Below are 19,812 nucleotides of genomic sequence, written 5' to 3' on the forward strand. Positions count from 1 at the left end.
ACAGGTCACCTTGGTTTATCTACAGGTCACCTTGGTTTATCTACAGGTCACCTTGGTTTATCTACAGGTCACCTTGGTTTACCTACAGGTATGAACAGGTCACCTTGGTTTATCTACAGGTCACCTTGGTTTTTATCTACAGGTCACCTTGGTTTACCTACAGGTATGAACAGGTCACCTTGGTTTATCTACAGGTCACCTTGGTTTATCTACAGGTCACCTTGGTTTACCTACAGGTATGAACAGGTCACCTTGGTTTACCTACAGGTCACCTTGGTTTACCTACAGGTCACCTTGGTTTACCTACAGGTCACCTTGGTTTACCTACAGGTCACCTTGGTTTATCTACAGGTCACCTTGGTTTACCTACAGGTCACCTTGGTTTACCTACAGGTCACCTTGGTTTATCTACAGGTCACCTTGGTTTATCTACAGGACACCTTGGTTTATCTACAGGTATGAACAGGTCACCTTGGTTTACCTACAGGTCACCTTGGTTTATCTACAGGTCACCTTGGTTTATCTACAGGACACCTTGGTTTATCTACAGGTCACCTTGGTTTACCTACAGGTCACCTTGGTTTATCTACAGGTCACCTTGGTTTACCTACAGGTCACCTTGGTTTATCTACAGGTCACCTTGGTTTATCTACAGGTCACCTTGGTTTACCTACAGGTCACCTTGGTTTATCTACAGGTATGAACAGGTCACCTTGGTTTATCTACAGGTATCTACAGGTCACCTTGGTTTATCTACAGGTCACCTTGGTTTACCTACAGGTATGAACAGGTCACCTTGGTTTATCTACAGGTATGAACAGGTCACCTTGGTTTATCTACAGGTCACCTTGGTTTATCTACAGGTCACCTTGGTTTATCTACAGGTATGAACAGGTCACCTTGGTTTACCTACAGGTCACCTTGGTTTATCTACAGGTCACCTTGGTTTATCTACAGGTCACCTTGGTTTATCTACAGGTCACCTTGGTTTATCTACAGGTCACCTTGGTTTATCTACAGGTCACCTTGGTTTACCTACAGGTCACCTTGGTTTACCTACAGGTCACCTTGGTTTACCTACAGGTATGAACAGGTCACCTTGGTTTACCTACAGGTCACCTTGGTTTATCTACAGGTATGAACAGGTCACCTTGGTTTACCTACAGGTCACCTTGGTTTATCTACAGGTCACCTTGGTTTACCTACAGGTCACCTTGGTTTATCTACAGGTCACCTTGGTTTATCTACAGGTATGAACAGGTCACCTTGGTTTATCTACAGGTCACCTTGGTTTATCTACAGGTATGAACAGGTCACCTTGGTTTACCTACAGGTCACCTTGGTTTATCTACAGGTATGAACAGGTCACCTTGGTTTATCTACAGGTCACCTTGGTTTATCTACAGGTCACCTTGGTTTATCTACAGGTATGAACAGGTCACCTTGGTTTATCTACAGGTCACCTTGGTTTATCTACAGGTCACCTTGGTTTATCTACAGGTCACCTTGGTTTACCTACAGGTATGAACAGGTCACCTTGGTTTATCTACAGGTCACCTTGGTTTATCTACAGGTCACCTTGGTTTATCTACAGGTCACCTTGGTTTATCTACAGGTCACCTTGGTTTACCTACAGGTCACCTTGGTTTACCTACAGGTCACCTTGGTTTATCTACAGGTCACCTTGGTTTATCTACAGGTCACCTTGGTTTACCTACAGGTCACCTTGGTTTATCTACAGGTATGAACAGGTCACCTTGGTTTATCTACAGGTCACCTTGGTTTATCTACAGGTCACCTTGGTTTACCTACAGGTCACCTTGGTTTACCTACAGGTCACCTTGGTTTACCTACAGGTCACCTTGGTTTACCTACAGGTATGAACAGGTCACCTTGGTTTATCTACAGGACACCTTGGTTTACCTACAGGTCACCTTGGTTTATCTACAGGACACCTTGGTTTATCTACAGGTCACCTTGGTTTATCTACAGGTCACCTTGGTTTACCTACAGGTCACCTTGGTTTACCTACAGGTATGAACAGGTCACCTTGGTTTACCTACAGGTCACCTTGGTTTACCTACAGGACACCTTGTCACCTTGGTTTATCTACAGGTCACCCTACAGGTCACCTTGGTTTTTACAGGTCACCTTGGTTTATCTACAGGTCACCTTGGTTTATCTACAGGTCACCTTGGTTTACCTACAGGTCACCTTGGTTTACCTACAGGTCACCTTGGTTTACCTACAGGTCACCTTGGTTTACCTACAGGTCACCTTGGTTTACCTACAGGTATGAACAGGTCACCTTGGTTTACCTACAGGTATGAACAGGTCACCTTGGTTTACCTACAGGTCACCTTGGTTTATCTACAGGTCACCTTGGTTTATCTACAGGTCACCTTGGTTTACCTACAGGTCACCTTGGTTTACCTACAGGTCACCTTGGTTTACCTACAGGTCACCTTGGTTTACCTACAGGTCACCTTGGTTTATCTACAGGTCACCTTGGTTTACCTACAGGTCACCTTGGTTTACCTACAGGTCACCTTGGTTTATCTACAGGTCACCTTGGTTTACCTACAGGTCACCTTGGTTTATCTACAGGTATGAACAGGTCACCTTGGTTTATCTACAGGTCACCTTGGTTTATCTACAGGTCACCTTGGTTTACCTACAGGTCACCTTGGTTTACCTACAGGTCACCTTGGTTTACCTACAGGTCACCTTGGTTTACCTACAGGTCACCTTGGTTTACCTACAGGTATGAACAGGTCACCTTGGTTTACCTACAGGTCACCTTGGTTTACCTACAGGTATGAACAGGTCACCTTGGTTTATCTACAGGTCACCTTGGTTTACCTACAGGTCACCTTGGTTTACCTACAGGTCACCTTGGTTTACCTACAGGTCACCTTGGTTTACCTACAGGTATGAACAGGTCACCTTGGTTTACCTACAGGTCACCTTGGTTTACCTACAGGTCACCTTGGTTTACCTACAGGTCACCTTGGTTTACCTACAGGTCACCTTGGTTTATCTACAGGTCACCTTGGTTTACCTACAGGTCACCTTGGTTTATCTACAGGTCACCTTGGTTTACCTACAGGTCACCTTGGTTTATCTACAGGTATGAACAGGTCACCTTGGTTTACCTACAGGTCACCTTGGTTTATCTACAGGTCACCTTGGTTTATCTACAGGTCACCTTGGTTTATCTACAGGTCACCTTGGTTTATCTACAGGTCACCTTGGTTTATCTACAGGTCACCTTGGTTTACCTACAGGTCACCTTGGTTTACCTACAGGTCACCTTGGTTTACCTACAGGTCACCTTGGTTTACCTACAGGTATGAACAGGTCACCTTGGTTTACCTACAGGTCACCTTGGTTTATCTACAGGTCACCTTGGTTTATCTACAGGTCACCTTGGTTTATCTACAGGTCACCTTGGTTTATCTACAGGTCACCTTGGTTTACCTACAGGTCACCTTGGTTTACCTACAGGTCACCTTGGTTTACCTACAGGTCACCTTGGTTTATCTACAGGTATGAACAGGTCACCTTGGTTTATTTACAGGTCACCTTGGTTTACCTACAGGTATGAACAGGTCACCTTGGTTTACCTACAGGTCACCTTGGTTTACCTACAGGTCACCTTGGTTTACCTACAGGTCACCTTGGTTTATCTACAGGTCACCTTGGTTTACCTACAGGTCACCTTGGTTTACCTACAGGTCACCTTGGTTTACCTACAGGTCACCTTGGTTTATCTACAGGTATGAACAGGTCACCTTGGTTTACCTACAGGTCACCTTGGTTTACCTACAGGTCACCTTGGTTTACCTACAGGTCACCTTGGTTTATCTACAGGTCACCTTGGTTTACCTACAGGTCACCTTGGTTTATCTACAGGTCACCTTGGTTTACCTACAGGTCACCTTGGTTTATCTACAGGTCACCTTGGTTTACCTACAGGTCACCTTGGTTTATCTACAGGTATGAACAGGTCACCTTGGTTTACCTACAGGTCACCTTGGTTTATCTACAGGTCACCTTGGTTTACCTACAGGTCACCTTGGTTTACCTACAGGTCACCTTGGTTTACCAGGTCACCTTGGTTTACCTACAGGTATGAACAGGTCACCTTGGTTTATCTACAGGACACCTTGGTTTACCTACAGGTCACCTTGGTTTATCTACAGGACACCTTGGTTTATCTACAGGTCACCTTGGTTTATCTACAGGTCACCTTGGTTTACCTACAGGTCACCTTGGTTTACCTACAGGTATGAACAGGTCACCTTGGTTTACCTACAGGTCACCTTGGTTTACCTACAGGTCACCTTGGTTTACCTACAGGTATGAACAGGTCACCTTGGTTTATCTACAGGTATGAACAGGTCACCTTGGTTTACCTACAGGTCACCTTGGTTTACCTACAGGTCACCTTGGTTTACCTACAGGTCACCTTGGTTTACCTACAGGTATGAACAGGTCACCTTGGTTTATCTACAGGTATGAACAGGTCACCTTGGTTTATCTACAGGTATGAACAGGTCACCTTGGTTTACCTACAGGTCACCTTGGTTTATCTACAGGTCACCTTGGTTTACCTACAGGTCACCTTGGTTTACCTACAGGTCACCTTGGTTTATCTACAGGTCACCTTGGTTTATCTACAGGTCACCTTGGTTTATCTACAGGTCACCTTGGTTTATCTACAGGTCACCTTGGTTTACCTACAGGTCACCTTGGTTTACCTACAGGTCACCTTGGTTTACCTACAGGTCACCTTGGTTTATCTACAGGTATGAACAGGTCACCTTGGTTTATCTACAGGTCACCTTGGTTTATCTACAGGTCACCTTGGTTTATCTACAGGTCACCTTGGTTTATCTACAGGTCACCTTGGTTTACCTACAGGTCACCTTGGTTTACCTACAGGTCACCTTGGTTTACCTACAGGTCACCTTGGTTTACCTACAGGTCACCTTGGTTTATCTACAGGTATGAACAGGTCACCTTGGTTTATTTACAGGTCACCTTGGTTTATCTACAGGTATGAACAGGTCACCTTGGTTTACCTACAGGTCACCTTGGTTTACCTACAGGTCACCTTGGTTTATCTACAGGTCACCTTGGTTTATCTACAGGTCACCTTGGTTTATCTACAGGTCACCTTGGTTTACCTACAGGTCACCTTGGTTTATCTACAGGTATGAACAGGTCACCTTGGTTTACCTACAGGTCACCTTGGTTTACCTACAGGTTCACCTTGGTTTACCTACAGGTCACCTTGGTTTATCTACAGGTCACCTTGGTTTACCTACAGGTCACCTTGGTTTACCTACAGGTCACCTTGGTTTACCTACAGGTCACCTTGGTTTATCTACAGGTCACCTTGGTTTACCTACAGGTCACCTTGGTTTATCTACAGGTATGAACAGGTCACCTTGGTTTACCTACAGGTCACCTTGGTTTATCTACAGGTCACCTTGGTTTACCTACAGGTCACCTTGGTTTACCTACAGGTCACCTTGGTTTACCTACAGGTCACCTTGGTTTACCTACAGGTATGAACAGGTCACCTTGGTTTATCTACAGGACACCTTGGTTTACCTACAGGTCACCTTGGTTTATCTACAGGTATGAACAGGTCACCTTGGTTTACCTACAGGTCACCTTGGTTTACCTACAGGTCACCTTGGTTTACCTACAGGTCACCTTGGTTTATCTACAGGTATGAACAGGTCACCTTGGTTTACCTACAGGTATGAACAGGTCACCTTGGTTTACCTACAGGTCACCTTGGTTTACCTACAGGTCACCTTGGTTTACCTACAGGTCACCTTGGTTTATCTACAGGTATGAACAGGTCACCTTGGTTTACCTACAGGTATGAACAGGTCACCTTGGTTTACCTACAGGTATGAACAGGTCACCTTGGTTTACCTACAGGTCACCTTGGTTTACCTACAGGTCACCTTGGTTTACCTACAGGTCACCTTGGTTTACCTACAGGTCACCTTGGTTTATCTACAGGTATGAACAGGTCACCTTGGTTTACCTACAGGTATGAACAGGTCACCTTGGTTTACCTACAGGTCACCTTGGTTTACCTACAGGTATGAACAGGTCACCTTGGTTTACCTACAGGTATGAACAGGTCACCTTGGTTTACCTACAGGTCACCTTGGTTTATCTACAGGTATGAACAGGTCACCTTGGTTTACCTACAGGTATGAACAGGTCACCTTGGTTTATCTACAGGTCACCTTGGTTTACCTACAGGTATGAACAGGTCACCTTGGTTTACCTACAGGTCACCTTGGTTTACCTACAGGTATGAACAGGTCACCTTGGTTTACCTACAGGTATGAACAGGTCACCTTGGTTTATCTACAGGTATGAACAGGTCACCTTGGTTTACCTACAGGTCACCTTGGTTTACCTACAGGTATGAACAGGTCACCTTGGTTTACCTACAGGTATGAACAGGTCACCTTGGTTTATCTACAGGTATGAACAGGTCACCTTGGTTTACCTACAGGTCACCTTGGTTTACCTACAGGTATGAACAGGTCACCTTGGTTTACCTACAGGTATGAACAGGTCACCTTGGTTTATCTACAGGTATGAACAGGTCACCTTGGTTTATCTACAGGTCACCTTGGTTTACCTACAGGTCACCTTGGTTTACCTACAGGTCACCTTGGTTTATCTACAGGTCACCTTGGTTTACCTACAGGTCACCTTGGTTTATCTACAGGTATGAACAGGTCACCTTGGTTTACCTACAGGTATGAACAGGTCACCTTGGTTTACCTACAGGTATGAACAGGTCACCTTGGTTTATCTACAGGTCACCTTGGTTTACCTACAGGTCACCTTGGTTTATCTACAGGTATGAACAGGTCACCTTGGTTTACCTACAGGTATGAACAGGTCACCTTGGTTTACCTACAGGTATGAACAGGTCACCTTGGTTTACCTACAGGTATGAACAGGTCACCTTGGTTTACCTACAGGTCACCTTGGTTTATCTACAGGTATGAACAGGTCACCTTGGTTTATCTACAGGTCACCTTGGTTTACCTACAGGTCACCTTGGTTTATCTACAGGTATGAACAGGTCACCTTGGTTTACCTACAGGCATGACGGGAGGCTGTAGTCATCGGGTTCGATCCCCAATACAATTCACCACTTTTGACAAGAGTCCGACGGGCCTTAGGGAACAGCGAGCCATTTGGGATGCAGACATAACTTCCACCATGGTTGAACAAGACCACTGACTCCAGATCAGATTCCACAGTCATTCCTCCTTTGTAGTTGGGAGGGGAAAAAAAGTGATTCCCCCATTCTGTCTGTTTTTTATTTTATTTAAAACTAGGCAAGTCAGTTAAGAACAAATTCTTATTTACAATGACGGCATTCAGATAAACAAACACAAGGCTAAAACTGATCCAGGACCAGGCCTCCCCCGTCCATGTAATCATTATTCATTAGGTCTAAAAGGCTAAAACTGATCCAGGACCAGGCCTCCCCCGTCCATGTAATCATTATTCATTAGGTCTAAAAGGCTAAAACTGATCCAGGACCAGGCCTCCCCGTCCATGTAATCATATTCATTAGGTCTAAAAGGCTAAAACTGATCCAGGACCAGGCCTCCCCCGCCCATGTAATCATATTCATTAGGTCTAAAAGGCTAAAACTGATCCAGGATCAGCCCCCCCATCCATGTAATCATATTCATATATATGGGGTCTGGTCTGAATATGGGCCTGGTCTGAATATGGAGCCTGGTCTGAATATGGGGCCTGGTCTGAATATGGGACCTGGTCTGAATATGGAGCCTGGTCTGAATATGGAGCCTGGTCTGAATATGGAGCCTGGTCTGAATATGGGGCCCTGAATATGGAGCCTGGTCTGAATATGGAGCCTGGTCTGAATATGGAGCCTGGTCTGAATATGGAGCCTGGTCTGAATATGGAGCCTGGTCTGAATATGGGACCTGGTCTGAATATGGAGGAGCCTGGTCTGAATATGGGACCTGGTCTGAATATGGGGCCTGGTCTGAATATGGAGCCTGGTCTGAATATGGAGCCTGGTCTGAATATGGAGCCTGGTCTGAATATGGGGCCTGGTCTGAATATGGAGCCTGGTCTGAATATGGGACCTGGTCTGAATATGGGACCTGGTCTGAATATGGGGCCTGGTCTGAATATGGAGCCTGGTCTGAATATGGAGCCTGGTCTGAATATGGGGCCTGGTCTGAATATGGGGCCTGGTCTGAATATGGGACCTGGTCTGAATATGGGGCCTGGTCTGAATATGGAGCCTGGTCTGAATATGGGGCCTGGTCTGAATATGGGGCCTGGTCTGAATATGGAGCCTGGTCTGAATATGGAGCCTGGTCTGAATATGGAGCCTGGTCTGAATATGGAGCCTGGTCTGAATATGGGACCTGGTCTGAATATGGAGCCTGGTCTGAATATGGAGCCTGGTCTGAATATGGAGCCTGGTCTGAATATGGGACCTGGTCTGAATATGGAGCCTGGTCTGAATATGGGGTCTGGTCTGAATATGGGGCCTGGTCTGGCCTTGGCATGGGGCCTGGTCTGAATATGGGACCTGGTCTGAATATGGGGCCTGGTCTGAATATGGGGCCTGGTCTGAATATGGGGCCTGGTCTGAATATGGGGCCCGGTCTGAATATGGGGCCCGGTCTGAATATGGGGCCTGGTCTGGCCTTGGCATGGGGCCTGGTCTGAATATGGGACCTGGTCTGAATATGGGGCCTGGTCTGAATATGGTACCTGGTCTGAATATGGGACCTGGTCTGAATATGGAGCCTGGTCTGAATATGGGACCTGGTCTGAATATGGGGCCTGGTCTGGCCTTGGCATGGGGCCTGGTCTGAATATGGGGCCTGGTCTGAATATGGGGCCTGGTCTGAATATGGGGCCTGGTCTGAATATGGGGCCTGGTCTGAATATGGGGCCTGGTCTGAATATGGGGCCTGGTCTGAATATGGGGCCTGGTCTGAATATGGGACCTGGTCTGAATATGGAGCCTGGTCTGAATATGGGGCCTGGTCTGAATATGGGGCCTGGTCTGAATATGGGGCCTGGTCTGAATATGGGGCCTGGTCTGAATATGGGGCCTGGTCTGAATATGGGGCCTGGTCTGAATATGGAGCCTGGTCTGAATATGGGGCCTGGTCTGAATATGGGGCCTGGTCTGAATATGGGGCCTGGTCTGAATATGGAGCCTGGTCTGAATATGGGGCCTGGTCTGAATATGGGGCCTGGTCTGGCCTTGGCATGGGGCCTGGTCTGGCCTTGGCATGGGGCCTGGTCTGAATATGGGGCCTGGTCTGAATATGGGGCCTGGTCTGAATATGGGGCCTGGTCTGAATATGGGGCCTGGTCTGAATATGGGGCCTGGTCTGAATATGGAGCCTGGTCTGAATATGGGACCTGGTCTGAATATGGGACCTGGTCTGAATATGGGACCTGGTCTGAATATGGGACCTGGTCTGAATATGGGACCTGGTCTGAATATGGGGCCTGGTCTGAATATGGGGCCTGGTCTGAATATGGGGCCTGGTCTGAATATGGGGCCTGGTCTGAATATGGGGCCTGGTCTGAATATGGGGACTGGTCTGAATATGGGGCCTGGTCTGAATATGGAGCCTGGTCTGAATATGGAGCCTGGTCTGAATATGGAGCCTGGTCTGAATATGGAGCCTGGTCTGAATATGGAGCCTGGTCTGAATATGGGGCCTGGTCTGAATATGGAGCCTGGTCTGAATATGGAGCCTGGTCTGAATATGGAGCCTGGTCTGAATATGGAGCCTGGTCTGGCCTTGGCATGGGGCCTGGTCTGAATATGGGGCCTGGTCTGAATATGGAGCCTGGTCTGAATATGGAGCCTGGTCTGAATATGGGGCCTGGTCTGAATATGGGGCCTGGTCTGAATATGGGGCCCGGTCTGAATATGGGACCTGGTCTGAATATGGAGCCTGGTCTGAATATGGAGCCTGGTCTGAATATGGGGCCTGGTCTGAATATGGGGTCTGGTCTGAATATGGGGCCTGGTCTGAATATGGAGCCTGGTCTGAATATGGAGTCTGGTCTGAATATGGGGCCTGGTCTGAATATGGAGCCTGGTCTGAATATGGAGCCTGGTCTGGCCTTGGCATGGGGCCTGGTCTGAATATGGAGCCTGGTCTGAATATGGGACCTGGTCTGAATATGGGGCCCGGTCTGAATATGGGGCCCGGTCTGAATATGGGGCCTGGTCTGAATATGGGGTCTGGCCTTGGCATGGGGCCTGGTCTGAATATGGGACCTGGTCTGAATATGGGGCCTGGTCTGAATATGGAGCCTGGTCTGAATATGGAGCCTGGTCTGAATATGGGGCCTGGTCTGGCCTTGGCATGGGGCCCGGTCTGAATATGGAGCCCGGTCTGAATATGGGGCCCGGTCTGAATATGGGGCCCGGTCTGAATATGGGGCCTGGTCTGAATATGGGGCCTGGTCTGAATATGGGGCCTGGTCTGAATATGGAGCCTGGTCTGAATATGGAGCCTGGTCTGAATATGGAGCCTGGTCTGAATATGGGGCCTGGTCTGAATATGGGGCCTGGTCTGAATATGGGGCCTGGTCTGAATATGGGGCCTGGTCTGAATATGGAGCCTGGTCTGAATATGGAGCCTGGTCTGAATATGGAGCCTGGTCTGAATATGGAGCCTGGTCTGAATATGGAGCCTGGTCTGAATATGGGGCCTGGTCTGAATATGGAGCCTGGTCTGAATATGGGGCCTGGTCTGAATATGGAACCTGGTCTGAATATGGGACCTGGTCTGAATATGGGACCTGGTCTGAATATGGAGCCTGGTCTGAATATGGGGCCTGGTCTGAATATGGGCCTGGTCTGAATATGGGACCTGGTCTGAATATGGGGCCTGGTCTGAATATGGGGTCTGGTCTGAATATGGGGCCCGGTCTGAATATGGAGCCTGGTCTGAATATGGAGCCTGGTCTGAATATGGAGCCTGGTCTGAATATGGAGCCTGGTCTGAATATGGAGCCTGGTCTGAATATGGAGCCTGGTCTGAATATGGAGCCTGGTCTGAATATGGGGCCTGGTCTGAATATGGGGCCTGGTCTGAATATGGAGCCTGGTCTGAATATGGGGCCTGGTCTGAATATGGAGCCTGGTCTGAATATGGAGCCTGGTCTGAATATGGAGCCTGGTCTGAATATGGAGCCTGGTCTGAATATGGAGCCTGGTCTGAATATGGAGCCTGGTCTGAATATGGAGCCTGGTCTGAATATGGGGCCTGGTCTGAATATGGGACCTGGTCTGAATATGGAGCCTGGTCTGAATATGGGGCCTGGTCTGAATATGGGGCCTGGTCTGAATATGGGACCTGGTCTGAATATGGGGCCTGGTCTGAATATGGAGCCTGGTCTGAATATGGGGCCTGGTCTGGCCTTGGCATGGGGCCTGGTCTGAATATGGAGCCTGGTCTGAATATGGGACCTGGTCTGAATATGGGACCTGGTCTGAATATGGAGCCTGGTCTAAATATGGAGCCTGGTCTGAATATGGGGCCTGGTCTGGCCTTGGCATGGGGCCTGGTCTGAATATGGAGCCTGGTCTGAATATGGGACCTGGTCTGAATATGGGGCCCGGTCTGAATATGGGGCCCGGTCTGAATATGGAGCCTGGTCTGAATATGGAGCCTGGTCTGAATATGGGGCCTGGTCTGAATATGGAGCCTGGTCTGAATATGGAGCCTGGTCTGAATATGGAGCCCGGTCTGAATATGGAGCCTGGTCTGAATATGGGACCTGGTCTGAATATGGAGCCTGGTCTGAATATGGAGCCTGGTCTGAATATGGGACCTGGTCTGAATATGGAGCCTGGTCTGAATATGGGACCTGGTCTGAATATGGAGCCTGGTCTGAATATGGAGCCTGGTCTGAATATGGAGCCTGGTCTGAATATGGGACCTGGTCTGAATATGGGGCCCGGTCTGAATATGGAGCCTGGTCTGAATATGGGACCTGGTCTGAATATGGGGCCTGGTCTGAATATGGGACCTGGTCTGAATATGGGGCCTGGTCTGAATATGGGGCCTGGTCTGAATATGGGGCCTGGTCTGAATATGGAGCCTGGTCTGAATATGGGACCTGGTCTGAATATGGAGCCTGGTCTGGCCTTGGCATGGGGCCTGGTCTGAATATGGGGCCTGGTCTGAATATGGGACCTGGTCTGAATATGGGGCCTGGTCTGAATATGGGGCCTGGTCTGGCCTTGGCATGGGGCCTGGTCTGAATATGGAACCTGGTCTGAATATGGGGCCTGGTCTGAATATGGGGCCTGGTCTGAATATGGGGCCCGGTCTGAATATGGGGCCCGGTCTGAATATGGGGCCCGGTCTGAATATGGGGCCCGGTCTGAATATGGGACCTGGTCTGAATATGGGGCCTGGTCTGAATATGGGGCCCGGTCTGAATATGGAGCCTGGTCTGAATATGGAGCCTGGTCTGAATATGGGGCCCGGTCTGAATATGGAGCCTGGTCTGAATATGGAGCCTGGTCTGAATATGGGACCTGGTCTGAATATGGAGCCTGGTCTGAATATGGGACCTGGTCTGAATATGGAGCCTGGTCTGAATATGGAGCCTGGTCTGAATATGGAGCCTGGTCTGAATATGGGACCTGGTCTGAATATGGAGCCTGGTCTGAATATGGGGCCTGGTCTGAATATGGAGCCTGGTCTGAATATGGGGCCTGGTCTGAATATGGAGCCTGGTCTGAATATGGGGCCTGGTCTGAATATGGGGCCTGGTCTGAATATGGGGCCTGGTCTGGCCTTGGCATGGGGCCTGGTCTGAATATGGAGCCTGGTCTGAATATGGGGCCTGGTCTGAATATGGAGCCTGGTCTGAATATGGGACCTGGTCTGAATATGGGGCCTGGTCTGGCCTTGGCATGGGGCCTGGTCTGAATATGGAGCCTGGTCTGAATATGGGGCCTGGTCTGAATATGGGGCCTGGTCTGAATATGGGGCCTGGTCTGAATATGGGGCCTGGTCTGAATATGGGACCTGGTCTGAATATGGGACCTGGTCTGAATATGGGACCTGGTCTGAATATGGGGCCTGGTCTGAATATGGGACCTGGTCTGAATATGGGGCCTGGTCTGAATATGGGGCCTGGTCTGAATATGGGACCTGGTCTGAATATGGGGCCTGGTCTGGCCTTGGCATGGGGCCTGGTCTGAATATGGGGCCTGGTCTGAATATGGGGCCTGGTCTGAATATGGAACCTGGTCTGAATATGGAGCCTGGTCTGAATATGGGACCTGGTCTGAATATGGAGCCTGGTCTGAATATGGGGCCTGGTCTGAATATGGAGCCTGGTCTGAATATGGGGCCTGGTCTGAATATGGGGCCTGGTCTGAATATGGAGCCTGGTCTGAATATGGGACCTGGTCTGAATATGGAGCCTGGTCTGGCCTTGGCATGGGGCCTGGTCTGAATATGGGGCCTGGTCTGAATATGGAGCCTGGTCTGAATATGGGACCTGGTCTGAATATGGAGCCTGGTCTGGCCTTGGCATGGGGCCTGGTCTGAATATGGGGCCTGGTCTGAATATGGGGCCTGGTCTGAATATGGGGCCTGGTCTGAATATGGGACCTGGTCTGAATATGGGGCCTGGTCTGAATATGGGGCCTGGTCTGAATATGGGGCCTGGTCTGAATATGGAGCCTGGTCTGAATATGGGGCCTGGTCTGAATATGGGGCCTGGTCTGAATATGGAGCCTGGTCTGAATATGGGGCCTGGTCTGAATATGGGGCCTGGTCTGAATATGGGGCCTGGTCTGAATATGGGGCCTGGTCTGAATATGGGGTCTGGTCTGAATATGGGACCTGGTCTGAATATGGAGCCTGGTCTGAATATGGGGCCTGGTCTGAATATGGGGCCTGGTCTGAATATGGGGCCTGGTCTGAATATGGGGTCTGGTCTGAATATGGAGCCTGGTCTGAATATGGAACCTGGTCTGAATATGGAACCTGGTCTAGCCTTGGCATGGGGCCTGGTCTGAATATGGAGCCTGGTCTGAATATGGAACCTGGTCTAGCCTTGGCATGGGGCCTGGTCTGAATATGGGGCCTGGTCTGAATATGGGACCTGGTCTGAATATGGAGCCTGGTCTGAATATGGAACCTGGTCTAGCCTTGGCATGGGACCTGGTCTGAATATGGGGCCTGGTCTGAATATGGGACCTGGTCTGAATATGGGACCTGGTCTGAATATGGAGCCTGGTCTGAATATGGAGCCTGGTCTGGCCTTGGCATGGGGCCAACAGAACAGTCTCTCATCCTCTTCTCATTCCATATCTGCCATTTCCACATCCCCCTGGGACACACCCCCTTTCTGACGTCTGGCTGCCTTTGGTGCTGCTGCCTTCTTTGGTGCTGCTGCCTTCTTTGGTGCTGCTGCCTTCGTTGGTGCTGCTGCCTTCGTTGGTGCTGCTGCCTTCGTCTTGTTTGTTGCTGCCTCAACTGAGGAGGGAGAGAGAGACAGACCTCAGATGCTGCACACAGCGATAGAGAGATATATATATATACACAGGCCAGTTTATTAGTACACTACCCCGTTCCCCTAAAGCAGAAGAATGGTGCCAGCTAACAGGCCAGTTTATTAGGTACACTACCCCGTTCCCCTAAAGTAGAAGAATGGTGCCAGCTAACAGGCCAGTTTATTAGGTACACTACCCCGTTCCCCTAAAGGAGAAGAATGGTGCCAGCTAACAGGCCAGTTTATTAGGTACACTACCCCGTTCCCCTAAAGGAGAAGAATGGTGCCAGCTAACAGGCCAGTTTATTAGGTACACTACCCCGTTCCCCTAAAGGAGAAGAATGGTGCCAGCTAACAGGCCAGTTTATTAGGTACACTACCCCGTTCCCCTAAAGGAGAAGAATGGTGCCAGCTAACAGGCCAGTTTATTAGGTACACTACCCCGTTCCCCTAAAGGAGAAGAATGGTGCCAGCTAACAGGCCAGTTTATTAGGTACACTACCCCGTTCCCCTAAAGGAGAAGAATGGTGCCAGCTAACAGGCCAGTTTATTAGGTACACTACCCCGTTCCCCTAAAGGAGAAGAATGGTGCCAGCTAACAGGCCAGTTTATTAGGTACACTACCCCGTTCCCCTAAAGTAGAAGAATGGTGCCAGCTGATGGCAGAGTCAGGAGTCCGTGTCTCCGTCTTCAACAGTAGCGGTGGCGTAATGCCGCGGGGAATGTTTCCCTGGCACACGTTAGGTCCCCTTGATACCGACGGAGAAACCTTTGAACGCCATCTGTGAACATCGTTGCCGTCCAAACCCCAATAGATTCATCTCTGGGTCGAGATGGAACAGGGCTGTTGGCAGCATGACTGTACCGCCGGCCAATCAGCAGCAACTGCGCGATGACATCACGTCAGCATGGACCAACAACCCTGTGGAACGTTTCCCGAACTTGTAGAATCCATGCCCGAAGAAGTCAGGCTGTTCTGGAGGCAAAGAGGAGTCTGACCAGGCATTAGATGGGTACACCTAATAAAATGGCCATAAAATAAAACATTAGGAACACCTCCCTTTGGTCCTTCTGTAGCTCAGTTGGTAGAGCATGGCGCTTGTAACGCCAGGGTAGTGGGTTCGATTCCCGGGACCACCCATACGTAGAATGTATGCACACATGACTGTACCGCCGGTCAATCAGCAGCAACTGCGCGATGACATCACGTCAGCATGGACCAACAACCCTGTGGAACGTTTCCCGAACTTGTAGAATCCATGCCCGAAGAAGTCAGGCTGTTCTGGAGGCAAAGAGGAGTCTGACCAGGCATTAGATGGGTACACCTAATAAAATGGCCATAAAATAAAACATTAGGAACACCTCCCTTTGGTCCTTCTGTAGCTCAGTTGGTAGAGCATGGCGCTTGTAACGCCAGGGTAGTGGGTTCGATTCCCGGGACCACCCATACGTAGAATGTATGCACACATGACTGTAAGTCGCTTTGGATAAAAGCGTCTGCTAAATGGCATATATAACACATATATATATATATATATATAAAACGTATATTTGCCCTCAGAACAGCCTCAATATGTCGGGGCATGGTCTCTTCATATGCTGATTAATGCGTGCATGGCCGTCTACATGGACTGGACCGCCAGAACAACGAGACGGTTCAGATGATGAGGTGACTAAAGTCAGCTGCTCTACATTATGAGGGGTCACTAGTCAGCTACTCTACATTGTGAGGGGTCACTAGTCAGCTACTCTACATTGTGAGGGGTCACTAGTCAGCTGCTCTACATTATGAGGGGTGACTAGTCAGCTACTCTACATTATGAGGGGTGACTAGTCAGCTACTCTACATTATGAGGGGTCACTAGTCAGCTACTCTACATTGTGAGGGGTCACTAGTCAGCTACTCTACATTATGAGGGGTGACTAAAGTCAGCTGCTCTACATTATGAGGGATGACTAAAGTCAGCTGCTCTACATTATGAGGGATGACTAAAGTCAGCTGCTCTACATTGTGAGGGGTGACTAAAGTCAGCTGCTCTACATTATGAGGGGTGACTAAAGTCAGCTGCTCTACATTATGAGGGATGACCAAAGTCAGCTACATTATGAGGGGTGACTAAACTCAGCTACTCTACATTATGAGGGGTGACTAAACTCAGCTACTCTACATTGAGGGGTGACTAAACTCAGCTACATTGTGAGGGGTGACTAAAGTCAGCTACATTGTGAGGGGTGACTAAACTCAGCTACATTGTGAGGGGTGACTAAAGTCAGCTACATTGTGAGGGGTGACTAAAGTCAGCTACATTGTGAGGGGTGACTAAAGTCAGCTACATTGTGAGGGGTGACTAAACTCAGCTACATTGTGAGGGGTGACTAAAGTCAGCTGCTCTACATTATGAGGGGTGACTAAAGTCAGCTGCTCTACATTATGAGGGGTGACTAAAGTCAGCTGCTCTACATTATGAGGGGTGACTAAAGTCAGCTGCTCTACATTATGAGGGGTGACTAAAGTCAGCTACATTGTGAGGGGTGACTAAACTCAGCTACATTATGAGGGGTGACAAACTCAGCTACATTGTGAGGGGTGACAAACTCAGCTACATTGTGAGGGGTGACAAACTCAGCTACATTGTGAGGGGTGACAAACTCAGCTACATTGTGAGGGGTGACAAACTCAGCTACATTGTGAGGGGTGACAAACTCAGCTACATTGTGAGGGGTGACAAACTCAGCTACATTGTGAGGGGTGACAAACTCAGCTACATTGTGAGGGGTGACAAACTCAGCTACATTGTGAGGGGTGACAAACTCAGCTACATTGTGAGGGGTGACAAACTCAGCTACATTGTGAGGGGTGACAAACTCAGCTACATTGTGAGGGGTGACAAACTCAGCTACATTGTGAGGGGTGACAAACTCAGCTACATTGTGAGGGGTGACAAACTCAGCTACATTGTGAGGGGTGACAAACTCAGCTACATTGTGAGGGGTGACAAACTCAGCTACATTGTGAGGGGTGACAAACTCAGCTACATTGTGAGGGGTGACAAACTCAGCTACATTGTGAGGGTGACAAACTCAGCTACATTGTGAGGGGTGACAAACTCAGCTACATTGTGAGGGGTGACAAACTCAGCTACATTGTGAGGGGTGACAAACTCAGCTACATTGTGAGGGGTGACAAACTCAGCTACATTGTGAGGGGTGACAAACTCAGCTACATTGTGAGGGGTGACAAACTCAGCTACATTGTGAGGGGTGACAAACTCAGCTACATTGTGAGGGGTGACAAACTCAGCTACATTGTGAGGGTGACAAACTCAGCTACATTGTGAGGGGTGACAAACTCAGCTACATTGTGAGGGGTGACAAACTCAGCTACATTGTGAGGGGTGACAAACTCAGCTACATTGTGAGGGGTGACAAACTCAGCTACATTGTGAGGGGTGACAAACTCAGCTACATTGTGAGGGGTGACAAACTCAGCTACATTGTGAGGGGTGACAAACTCAGCTACATTGTGAGGGGTGACAAACTCAGCTACATTGTGATTGACAGGTGGAGGTGACCTTTCAGTGGCTACATTGTGAGGGGTGACCCAGTTTAAAATGTATAGTTATTCACTTCTACCTTCCATTCTGAGGGGTGACTGTTTCAGCTGTTTCTTCTTCCCAGACAGAGTGATGTTGGCTCTGGGGTGACTGAAAGACAATCATCAACAACATCAGACTACAGAGTGATGTTGGCTCTGCTGAGCAGGGGACAATCACAACATCAGACTACAGAGTGATGTTGGCTCTGGAGCTGAGCAGGGGTCAGACTACAAGTGATGTTGGCTCTGGGGCTGAGCAGGGTGACAATCATCAACAACATCAGGCTACAGAGTGATGTTGGCTCTGAGCTGAGCAGGGACGACAATCATCAACAACATCAGACTACAGAGTGATGTTGGCTCTGACTGAAACGACAATCATCAACATCAGACTACAGAGTGATGTTGGCTCTGCTGCAGGGGACAATCATCAACAACAACATCAGACTACAAGTGATGTTGGCTCTGGAGCTGAGCAGGGATGACAATCATCAACAACATCAGACTACAGAGTGATGTTGGCTCTGGAGCTGAGCAGGGACGACAATCATCATCAACAACATCAGACTACAGAGTGATGTTGGCTCTGGGGCTGAGCAGGGACGACAATCATCAACAACAACATCAGACTACAGAGTGATGTTGGCTCTGGAGCTGAGCAGGGACGACAATCATCAACAACAACATCAGACTACAGAGTGATGTTGGCTCTGCTGAGCAGGGGACAATCATCAACAACATCAGACTACAGAGTGATGTTGGCTCAGCTGAGCAGGGACGACAATCATCAACAACAACAACAGACTACAGAGTGATGTTGGCTCTGGGGCTGAGCAGGGACGACAATCATCAAAACATCAGACTACAGAGTGATGTTGGCTCTGGAGCTGAGCAGGGACGACAATCATCACAACAACATCAGACTACAGAGTGATGTTGGCTCTGGGGCTGAGCAGGGACGACAATCATCAAAACATCAGACTACAGTTGGCTCTGGAGCTGAGCAGGGACAATCATCAACAACATCAGACTACAGAGTGATGTTGGCTCTGGAGCTGAGCAGGGGACGACAATCATCAACAACAACAACAGACTACAGAGTGATGTTGGCTCTGGAGCTGAGCAGGGGACAATCATCAACAACAATCAGACTACAGAGTGATGTTGGCTCTGGAGCTGAGCAGGGACGACAATCATCACAACAACATCAGACTACAGAGTGATGTTGGCTCTGGAGCTGAGCAGGGACGACAATCATCAAATCAGACTACAGAGTGATGTTGGCTCTGAGCTGAGCAGAGACGACAATCATCAGCAACATCAGACTACAGAGTGATGTTGGCTCTGGAGCTGAGCAGGACGACAATCATCAACAACATCAGACTACAGAGTGATGTTGGCTCTGGAGCTGAGCAGGGACGACAATCATCAACAACATCAGACTACAGAGTGATGTTGGCTCTGGAGCTGAGCAGGGACGACAATCATCATCAACAACATCAGACTACAGAGTGATGTTGGCTCTACCTTGAGCAGGGACGACAATCATCAACAACATCAGACTACAGAGTGAAGTTGGCTCTGGAGCTGAGCAGGGGGACAATCATCAACAA

The 19,812-nt window shown here is 48.8% G+C and overlaps 3 protein-coding genes across 3 annotated transcripts; 1 reads left to right on the plus strand and 2 right to left on the minus strand.

The window, feature by feature from the left end:
• Positions 1 to 7,362: 7,362 nt before the first annotated feature.
• Positions 7,363 to 10,447, minus strand: LOC127923811 (soluble scavenger receptor cysteine-rich domain-containing protein SSC5D-like). Its single transcript, XM_052507853.1, has 5 exons — positions 10,358 to 10,447; positions 9,484 to 9,627; positions 8,821 to 9,334; positions 8,016 to 8,594; positions 7,363 to 7,893 (listed from the first exon to the last, which is right to left on the minus strand). Exons 1-5 carry the CDS (start codon positions 10,445 to 10,447, stop codon positions 7,754 to 7,756), a joined length of 1,467 nt encoding a protein of 488 aa, XP_052363813.1. The 3' UTR covers positions 7,363 to 7,753.
• Positions 10,448 to 11,595: 1,148 nt separating this feature from the next.
• LOC127923810 (soluble scavenger receptor cysteine-rich domain-containing protein SSC5D-like) lies at positions 11,596 to 14,652 on the minus strand. Its single transcript, XM_052507852.1, has 7 exons — positions 14,274 to 14,652; positions 13,953 to 14,060; positions 13,606 to 13,718; positions 13,164 to 13,456; positions 12,979 to 13,091; positions 12,082 to 12,153; positions 11,596 to 11,649 (listed from the first exon to the last, which is right to left on the minus strand). Exons 1-7 carry the CDS (start codon positions 14,436 to 14,438, stop codon positions 11,596 to 11,598), a joined length of 918 nt encoding a protein of 305 aa, XP_052363812.1. The 5' UTR covers positions 14,439 to 14,652.
• A 2,505-nt stretch (positions 14,653 to 17,157) lies between these two features.
• On the plus strand, positions 17,158 to 18,175 carry LOC127923815 (uncharacterized). Its single transcript, XM_052507857.1, has 2 exons — positions 17,158 to 17,676; positions 17,918 to 18,175. The coding sequence occupies exons 1-2, from the start codon at positions 17,158 to 17,160 to the stop codon at positions 18,173 to 18,175; spliced, it is 777 nt and encodes a 258-aa protein (XP_052363817.1).
• The last annotated feature ends 1,637 nt before the right edge of the window (positions 18,176 to 19,812 follow it).

This window comes from Oncorhynchus keta, unplaced genomic scaffold, assembly GCF_023373465.1.
Source record: "Oncorhynchus keta strain PuntledgeMale-10-30-2019 unplaced genomic scaffold, Oket_V2 Un_contig_3287_pilon_pilon, whole genome shotgun sequence".
Lineage (NCBI taxonomy): Eukaryota > Metazoa > Chordata > Actinopteri > Salmoniformes > Salmonidae > Oncorhynchus > Oncorhynchus keta.